General features: G+C 37.8%; 1 protein-coding gene across 2 annotated transcripts in view; it reads right to left on the reverse strand.

Annotated features, from left to right (window-relative positions):
- Positions 1-579: 579 nt before the first annotated feature.
- CCDC28A (coiled-coil domain containing 28A) overlaps positions 580-10,460 on the reverse strand; it is a 17,390-nt gene continuing 7,509 nt past the window's right edge. Inside the window, exons 4-6 of one of the 2 annotated variants that reach the window (XM_028494380.2) lie at positions 7,685-7,839; positions 5,890-5,912; positions 580-1,144 (exon numbers count right to left, since the gene is read on the reverse strand). In XM_028494380.2, coding sequence (XP_028350181.2) covers positions 1,090-1,144; positions 5,890-5,912; positions 7,685-7,839 — 233 coding nt within the window. In that variant the 3' untranslated portion in view covers positions 580-1,089. Of the gene's footprint in view, positions 1,145-2,624; positions 2,762-5,889; positions 5,913-7,684; positions 7,840-10,460 lie in introns of those variants that run through there. The other variant, XM_055087470.1, reaches the window with a different exon arrangement.

The following is a 10,460-nucleotide window of genomic DNA, read 5'->3' on the forward strand; positions in this document are numbered from 1 at the left end:
GAGGGGTTCGGGAGATAGGGAGTGACTGCTAATGAGTTTCTTTCTGAGGTGATGAAAACATTCTAGAATTAAATTATGATGATGGATGCACAGCTCTGTGAATCTACTATAAACTGCTGAATTATATACTTTAGAAAATGTAAATTCTATGGCATACGAATTATTTCAATAAAGCTATTTAAAAACTAATGTTAGTGTTCAGCTACTGTTTGCTGAACATTACTGGTGTCAGCTATTGTGCTAAGCATCTTATATGTACTTTCTTACTTCTTCATAACAACCACTACAAGCTGGTCATTAACCTCATTTTCTAGATTAAAAACAAAAATTAAAATAGAAACTGAGTAAACACACATGAACCCAAAGCTAATGGGCAGAATGCGGATTCAAATCAAGGTCTAAGTAAAGGTCAAAGACCAGGCTCTTTTCATTACGCCAATATTTAAATGTGCATAAGTTGCCAGATTTGCAAGAAAGTTACAGAACCTCAATTTTCTAAACACAGTTTACCTTTGAGGACTGAGCCCTTGTATTCCCAGATTGAAGACTACAGGTTTCTCCAAAACAGACAGAGAGACTAATTTAAAACAACCACTTTATTAAAAATAGCAAATTTCACAAGTACTCGTTTAACATTTTGTTGTCACTGGCCACTGGAAAACACACCGGGCGTGTGTACTGATTGTCTAACGTAAACTGAAGCTGGGCTCCCACGAAAAGCCTGGGCCTCATCAACTTATGATCAACAGTGGAATAAGTTTGGTGAGCTCAGGAAGGATAAATCCTTCAGCCCCATCAACAACATTTAGCACAGTGCATTTCAAGTATAACCCGTAAGGCAACAATATAAAGCATAGCAGCAAAAGCTCTGTATCACAATTCCTGATTACGCCTTCCACAAGGCCGAGGCCTCCAGTTATGGTGAATTATGGCAAGTCGAGTTCACTGAAAGCAGCATGTGAAAGCAGTCGCTGCACTTGCACTTTAATTAATTCCTTATTGTGGAAGATGATTCTGCTACTGGATTCAGCTAGAAGAGTAAAGAATGCTGCTTTTCTTCAAACCATGAGAAAGCGACTGCATTTCATTTTAGCCAGCAGAAGTATTTGGAACATCTTGTGCATCTGCCAAATGGAGTTTCTGTCTGGATTCATCAGTTAAGAAGATTTTCATTCTCTAATGAGTACTTCTTTTAAATTTCTGGAAATTATATTCAAGAGCTAAGAGACAGGGCTTCCCTGGTGGCGCAGTAGTTAAGAGTCCGCCTGCCGATGCAGGGGACACGGGTTCGTGCCTCGATCTGGGAAGATCCCACATGCCGCAGAGCGGCTGGATCTGTGAGCCGTGGCCGCTGAGGCTGCGCGTCCGGAGCCTGTGCTCCGCAACGGGAGAGGCCACAACAGTGACAGGTCTGCGTACCGGGGGGGAAAAAAAAAAAAAAAAAAAAAAAAAAAAGAGCTAAGAGACAGAGGCATTAAAAAAAGTATGTTTAAAGGGAAAGTGCCTATGCTGCTATTGAGAAACTTGGATGTGGTAAGACAATCTTTAAATGGAGTAAAGTAAGTTTACTATGTCTAGAGTAAAGTAATTTTACTATGTCTAGAATTTGAAGATTTAAAAACAAATCACTGATTCAAGACTATGTTCCAGGACTTCCCTGGTGGCGCCGTGATTAAGAGTCCACCTACCAATGCAGGGGACACAGGTTCAATCTCTGGCCCGGGAAGATCCCACATGCCATGGAGCAATTGAGCCTGCTCTCTAGAGCCCGCAAGCCACAACTACTGAAGCCCACATGCCTGGAGCGCGTGCTCCGCAACTATTGAGACTGTGTGCTGCAACTAGTGAAGCCCGCATACCTAGAGCCTGTGCTCCGCAACAAGAGAAGCTACCATAATGAGAAGGCCGTGCACCACAACGAAGAGTAGCCCCTGCTTGCCGCAACTAGAGAAAGCCCAAGCGCAGCAACGAAGACCCAATGCAGCCAAAAATAGAATTCAAGACTATGTTCCAGGACTTCCCTGGTGGCGCCGTGATTAAGAGTCCACCTACCAATGCAGGGGACACAGGTTCAATCTCTGGCCCGGGAAGATCCCACATGCCATGGAGCAATTGAGCCTGCTCTCTAGAGCCCGCAAGCCACAACTACTGAAGCCCACATGCCTGGAGCGCGTGCTCCGCAACTATTGAGACTGTGTGCTGCAACTAGTGAAGCCCGCATACCTAGAGCCTGTGCTCCGCAACAAGAGAAGCTACCATAATGAGAAGGCCGTGCACCACAACGAAGAGTAGCCCCTGCTTGCCGCAACTAGAGAAAGCCCAAGCGCAGCAACGAAGACCCAATGCAGCCAAAAATAGAAAAAAAAAAAAAAAAAAAAATAAGGCTTAAAAAAAAAAAAGGCTATGTTCCAGGTTCTAATAGAGCACAGAATTATTTTAATGCAGCAAGAATCATTTTCAAGGTAAGAAGCTGATTAGAGGCAAATATGAAAACTTACTGGATTAACAAAATTCACTTGAAAAGACAACACCACTTCATTTCCTTGGGAAAATAATTTGTGAAAGTCCAAGAGTATGAAATAAAATCATCATAGCTCTAAAACCTTTCCTATAATCCTCTTAATTATTCTTCAAGAAAACTGGAAATAGGATAAAATTCCTGCATAGTTTATTCCATTCCCTTCTCATCACTTTCATTTTCCTCTTTCATCTATATGATCCACTTGCCACCTGTTTTTCAAGACTCAATTCAAACAATGATCTGGATATATTAAGGACAACAAAATGCTAGCAATACGTGTACAGCAGACGTTTGCAAAAATGTACAGACATGAGCTGTGCCGTCAAGAGATATTCTTGTTCAATTGGAAGGTTGAGATTTAACACATATCAACAGATAATGAAATAATGCAGAATGCTAGTTTGGGGTACAAACAAAATGCTTTATGGAAGTGGTCAGCTTGAGTGTTATTTGATAAGGAGAAGGGGGAGGCCAGAGCAACTCTAGGTAGAAAGTACAACCTGAACAAAGGCATTAGGTGAGCATGAACTTGGGCAGCCAGAGAGCCAACTTGGTGGGAATGAAAAATAATGAAAAATACAACAGGATGAATATGCCATGATCAAATTACTGAGAACCTTTAAAAAATCTGACATAGTAAAAAACTTGGTAAGAAACAAGAATGGCAAGATGAAAGTGATGTTTTAGGAAGAATAACTCAGTGGCAATGTCTAAAGTCTACAGCAGTACTGTCCAATAGAAATATAATGTAAGCCACAGACATAGTTTTTAAAATATATTTTATTTATACTCATAATCAGGAAATTATCATTTCAACATGTAATCATAAAAATATTGAGATAGTTTACATCTTTTCATTCTAAATCTTTGAAATCAGGTGTGCACGTTATACTTAAAGCACATGTCAATCCATGTTGCCAACACTTCATGTGCTCAGTAGTTACTTGGCTAGTGGCTGCCATATTGGACAGTGCAGCTCTAGAGTTTCTAGAGAACAGAAATTTGAAAGGCTGTGGAATCAGGTGATGAGAGTAGAGAATGAATACAAAACAGAACTGATACTGATAACACCTGACAACTAACTGTAATTAAGAGACTGCAAATAATTTCATGTCCCTGTCCAGGCTAAATGGCAGATAGTGCCATGACTGATTAGCAATGTCTGCTATAGTCATAGAAGGGATTTTTAAACAATCTTGAAGATTAAAATAATAGGGGCACTTGAGAAAACCATAATTCAAAAAGAGACATGTACCACAATGTTCACTGCAGCACTATATACAATAGTCAGGACATGGAAGCAACCTAAGTGTCCATCGACAGATGAATGGATAAAGAAGATGTGGCACATATATACAACGGAATATTACTCGGCCATAAAAAGAAACAAAATTGAGTTATTTGTGGTGAGAATGGATGGACCTAGAGTCTGTCAATACAGAGTGAAGTAAGTCAGAAAGAGAAAAACAAATACCGTATGCTAACACATATATATGGAGTCTAAAAAAAAAATGGTTCTGGTGAGCCTAGGCGCAGGAGAGGAATAAAGACACAGAGGTAGAGAATGGACTTGAGGACACGGGGAGGGGGAAGGGTAAACTGGGATGAAGTGAGAGAGTGGCATGGACATATACACACTACCAAACATAAAACAGATAGCTAGTGGGAAGCAGCTGCATAGCACAGGGAGAGCAGCTTGGTGCTTTGTGTCCACCTAGGGGGGTGGGATAGGGACGGTGGGAGGGAGACGCAAGAGGGAGGAGATATGGGAATATGTATATGTACAGCTGATTCACTTTGTTATACAGCAGAAACTAACACAACATTGTAAAGCAATTACACTCCAATAGAGATGTTTAAAAAATAAAAATAATAGGGGCACTGTTGACAGCGAGGAAAATTAGGAGGGGAAAGTATGAATACGGAAAGAACATTTATTACAGATGAGGAAACTAGGGTTGCTAGGCTTTGCTCAAGGTTACATAGCTGCTTACCAAGACCTGAGACCAAGAGATTCAAAGGCCACGCACTTGCAGTCTACCACCTCGGCCTGCTGAACCGTGGGGGCTGAAGTGAGGAAAGCAGGAGACAAATGAGTCTAAATGTTTAATAGAAACTCAGATAAGAGGAGAGGAGTTATGTGTCATAAGCAGAGAGAGAATGTAAAGCATAGAATATAACGTAAAACAAATAAAAAGAAAAAAAGGAACCGGGAACTACTCCTAAGAAAAGCCTCCTAATTAACTCCTATCTTACCCCCATATTAAACTCTTTCTTGGCAGTGGTATCTTACATTATTATCTCCTACAGTTTATCTGGCTTCTCAAAACTGTATTTTCTTCATCTGTAAAATGGGGAGTATAACACCACCTACTTCCAAGAGTAGGACCAAATGAGATAATGCGTGGAAAACACTTCATATAATGCTTGGCAAATAGTAGGCACTCAATAAAGGTGAGATATTAATTACTATTACTGGATTTGTATATATCTTCCTATTTCTTCATTGTTTTTACTGCACAATTCAGCAGTTAGTAACAGTATATGTTATTGCAATAAGTGATTTTTTAAAATATATATTCTATATAGTTTGGAAATTTTCATATACACGATTACATGTAGCAGTTACCCCATATTAAAGACGATACTCTGAAATGCTAAACAATCTACCCAAATTTACATTAGCAAAATGTGGAACCAAATTTCAAAAATCAAATCTCTTAACTCTACAACCAGTATCCTTTCCAGTATCTCATTATTTGGTTCAAAGAGATGTCTTACCACTAAAATTATTTTACAGGCAGGATCATTTTTTTTCTGTTCTTACATATCTCACATTGTGCCTATCAGTATGTTCAAAAATACATTTAAAAAATTTCTTGAAATAATTGCTCTAAATTGAAATGTCAAAACATGAATATTTTACATGTGCCTTTGTGATTTCCTTTAAGTTAATCCTATAATACACTTTTTTAATGCTTCTAAAATATTCTAGTTCTAATACTAAATTTAGAGTACTGTATTATGTCTGCTATCCCACTTCCATTTAGCTTAAGAATCTAAGATTCAAAATAATATATATGGCAACTAGCCTAATTCTTAATTCTCTTGATTAAAACATTTTAAAAATTTGTCTTAAAAACCCAGAAACCATACAGAGCAAAGCATAGAAAACCATAGAAACAACAAAACAAACCACAGAAAAACAAAATTTCAGCATACAAAACAACTGGGAAATTCCATTTAGAAACTAAAGGGAAAGGAAGATGGCCCCAGTAAATAGCAGTAGGTTTCTTCACTTAATTGGGACTATTCACCAAAAATTATCATCTGTGAACTTTTCACTGTTGATGTTAAGCAAAGGATACATGGAAGAATTCAATTCTTCTAGCTGTAACACAAAGTAACAAATTTAATTTTTATTTTTATAAGATAACTATCATAGATAATTGTTAACCATACATTATTAAAGACATTATTTCACATTTAAGCTTTCTTTAAACAAAAAAGTATTAAAGAAAAAACTTTCTAAAAATTTCCAGACTGGGAAATTCACTTATGCAAAATAATAATGAAGTAGCTTTAGTATTTATGAAATAAGAATGTAAGAGAATTAAAACCATATGATAAAAACTAAAGTTTTATAAGGATTCTTAAAACCATGCTTAATTATAATAATCTCTAATAATAGATTTTTTTTAAAAAGCTGCCATTTTAATGATCAAAATCTTTAAAAACTTTATGAATTACAAAAACGATTTTATGTGACATTCAGTTTTTAGTATGAGGTAGAATTAACCACCCCTATTTTACAGAGAAAAAAATCTGAGTTACAAAAACATTAAATTGCCCAAAGTTATACAGCTCTATGTAGACCCTGGACTAAACAAAGGCTTTCTGGTTTCAAATTCAGTTTTCAACATACCACAATCACAATTAAAAGTATAGGTTTGAAAATTTTAAACTATGGGCATACAATTTCACTCACATTTACTTATCAAAAGATAGAGAAAAGCAATAGGAATTAACCATTTCTGTTACTGGTAAATATGGAATCTGAAACTAAAGAATGTTGAATTCAATTTTTATTTATTTTTGTTCCAAAAAAGATTTAAAGAGGCAAATTTAATTAACACTTTTCAGTATATAAGAATCCTATATGGTATTACCTGTTGAATTGTATCCTCCCAAAATTCATGTTTTAGTCCTAACCCTTAATACTTCATAACGTGACTATATTTGGAGACAGGTTCTTAAAAGAGCGAATTAAATTAAAATGAAGTCATTAAGATGGGCCCTAATACAGTATGACTAGTGTCCTTCCAAAAAGAGGAAATTTGGACATAGGGACCCACACAGAGAGGAAGAATGCCATGTGAACATGAAGATGGTCTTCAACAAGCCAAGGAGAGAGACCTCAGAAGAAACCAACTCTGCTGACACCTTGGTCTCCAGCTCTCAGCCTCCAGAACTGTGAGAAAATTAATTTCTGTTGCTTAAGCCACCCAGTCTGTGGTACTTCATTACGGCAACCCTTGCAAGCAAATACACATGGCAACCTACTAAATTACCATAAACACCAAACACAGTATAAGTAACTACCACCTGAGTAAATAAGGCAAAATGCATTAATCATGCCAGGATCTTTTGACCTACTATCTTCTATATCTTAAGATCTTATATATGTACAGAAGCAAATATTTTCCTTTTAGATTTGCCAATATCCCAGAAAATATGGTTAGATGTAAATATAAGGATATATTGGATCCCAATATATCCTTTGGATATATTGCTTTCAAAAAAGAGTATAAAGTCCAACATGGGTAAAACTTGAAAACATTACACTAAGTGAAAGAATCCAGACATAAAAAGCCATGTATTTTATGATTCTCATTTTTATGAAATGTCCAGAATAGGCAGATCTATAGAGACTGAAAATAGATTGGTGGTTGCTAGGGGATAGGGGGAGGGGAGCACTGAGAGGTACAGGATTTCTTTTTGGAGTGATGAAAATGTTCTGAAATTAGATGTGGTGATGTCTGCACAACATTGTGAATATACTAAAAACCACTGAATTTATACTTTAAAATGGTTAAAATGGTGAATTTTATCTCAATAAAAATTTTGATTAAGAAAAGAGTAAAGAAAGAGGACTGTACTCACATCAGACAGAAGCCTATCCAGATTGGAGTCACTGGCTGCTTTTCTCTTATCCTCAGGAAGTTCCTCTAACTCCCCATAGAGCTCCAAATTCAAGCGAGCTAATTTCTCCTGCATTCCCCGAACATGTTCCATCTGTTCAATGGAACATTCATTTCCTGGGGGAACATTCCAGAACATTAATAGAGATTAGGATAGGTCAAACTAACTGTCTTGAGGAGAAACTTCTAAAGTCAAGGTGCTTAAAAGAAATTGGTTTTTTTTCTTTTGTAAATTACATTAATGACTGCATATTTTCTGTGTAAAATTATAAATCAAATCTCCAACCAGGAAAACAACAACAATCTAAAAAATAATCATGGGCATTAAAAAATGATACAGAAAAAAAATTTAAGAATGAAAGAACCCTTTAGGTAAAAAAAATTTTTTCAATAGTAATATCATATATAGAGGTGTTAACACCATCTATTCACGTCCTAGTTGACAACTGCCACTAAAACTGAGTAACCCAACATTTTATAATGATCTGAGTGAAACTAAGAGTCCTATAAGGACTTCAACCATGAATCATTCTGCTAACCAACTGTGTACTCCTCCTTTAAGAAATATAAGTGAAAATATTAATAAAGTGTGAAGAATGTAATGAAGCATGAGACCCACAATGTATACATACTAGAGAAAGACAACTTATTGCTAAAAGATAGGTCTTGCGTTGTTTATTGACTAGACTCCTCTGAGGTAGCATTATCTGCCCAGAGCAACTGATGTATATACATGAAATATTACATATTTTCATTCAGTTTCAGTACAGCCTCTGCAAATTCTTGATACTATCATTTTCCCCTCCCAAAACCTTTGATTTTTCTCAAAGGTATAATATAGCTCAGCTAAAGTTGAAGTATGTATCTTGAATAAATATGAATTAATGTAAATTATACTATCTTTTCCTCTAGCTAGCTTTATAACATCTTCATAAGTTGACTATATTACATTATGTTAAGAACTACTAATAATTTTAAAGCTATTTACAGCTCTTTCAAAATCATCCTTTCTTCATAGTAAAATATCTCATATTTCCTCTATTTTAATGATATTTTTCAACAGTTAGCAACCTGGAAGGTCAAGTGGAAGAACTACCTCAAGAGATATATATGTATGTGTGTGTGTATACATATAAAGATGTACATATATTGTATAGACAGAGGAAAACAATATAGAGTAAAAATATATAAAGAGGTAGAAAACACAAGGAACAAGAGAAGAGATTCAGGGGATGGACCCAGCTGACCTAACATGAGAACAACAGAATCTCCAAAAGGATAAAAAGGAACAGATGGAGGAGAAATAAATGACCAATAGAAAAAAATGTTCCTTGAGATGAAAGATGAGTTGGCAGATATGAAGGGCTCACTGATTTCCAGGCAGGGATGATACGGTCCTAAGCATATTCCGGTAAACACTTAAACTTTAAAGATAAAGAAGAAAATCTTTCAAGCATTGAGACTGAAAAAAATTACTTGGTAAGAAAGAATCCAGGGACTTCCCTGGTGGTCCAATGGTAAAGAATCCGCCTTACAACGCAGGGAATGCGGGTTCGATCCCTGGTCAGGGAACTAAGATTCCACATGCCGCGGGGCTGCTAAGCCCACACGCCACAGCTACTGAGCTTGCATGCCTCAACTAGAGAGCCTGCGTGTTGCAAAACTACAGAGCCCGTGCCCTCGGGAACCCACACGCCACAACTACAGAGTCCACGTGCCCTGGAGCCTGCGCGCTGCAACTACAAAGAGAAAACCCGCATGCCAGAACTAGTGAGAAGCCAGTGCACCACAACGAAGAGCCCCTGTGCCGCAACAGAAGATGCCGCGTGCTGCAACTAAGACCCGACGCAGCCATAAATAAAATAAAATAAAAAGTAAATAATAAATAAATCTTTAAAAAAAAAAGAAAGAAAGAATCCAACTGGCAATCAACTTCTCATCTGCAATGTTTATATACAGCAAACCATCGAATAACAGACTTCAATCCAAGAATACAAAGTCACTTAAAAGTTAGGGCAGGGGGCTTCCCTGGTGGCGCAGTGGTTGAGAGTCCGCCTGCCGATGCAGGGGACACAGGTTCGTGCCCCGGTCCGGGAGGATCCCACGTGCCGCGGAGCGCCTGGGCCCGTGAGCCATGGCCGCTGAGCCTGCGCGTCCGGAGCCTGTGCTCCGCAACGGGAGAGGCCACAACAGTGAGAGGTACGCGTACCGCAAAAAAAAAAAAAAAAAGTTAGGGCAGGAAGGGTGCTGGGGAGAAAAGTGAAGAAGTAAAAGTGATCCAGAGATTATTATATCTGAAGGGTGGGAGAGAAAAGAGGGGAGAGGGAAGTGAAAGTATTCTAAAGATGCCACCTTACCGGGATGGAGTAAAGCAAGGAGGAACGGATGTCATAAAACATCTTTGTGAAATAAATAACGTGTTTTAATGTCTTCTTTTCAAATAATAGTATAACCATGACTGGAAACCCAGAAACTATATGAAAAGATAGACATATTTGAGTATACAAAAATTTAAAACTTTTATAAGGAGATGTATACCATAAAATCCACAGACACACTAATGTTGCTTAAAAAAATAAAAACAAAAGAGGTCAGAGGGGGCTTCCCTGGTGGCGCAGTGGTTGAGAGTCCGCCTGCCAATGCAGGGAACACGGGTTCGCGCCCCGGTCCGGGAAGATCCCACATGCCGCGGAGCGGCTGGGCCCATGAGCCATGGCCGCTGAGCCTGCGCGTCCGGA

This window comes from Physeter macrocephalus, chromosome 10, assembly GCF_002837175.3.
Source record: "Physeter macrocephalus isolate SW-GA chromosome 10, ASM283717v5, whole genome shotgun sequence".
In the NCBI taxonomy this organism is placed as follows: domain Eukaryota; kingdom Metazoa; phylum Chordata; class Mammalia; order Artiodactyla; family Physeteridae; genus Physeter; species Physeter macrocephalus.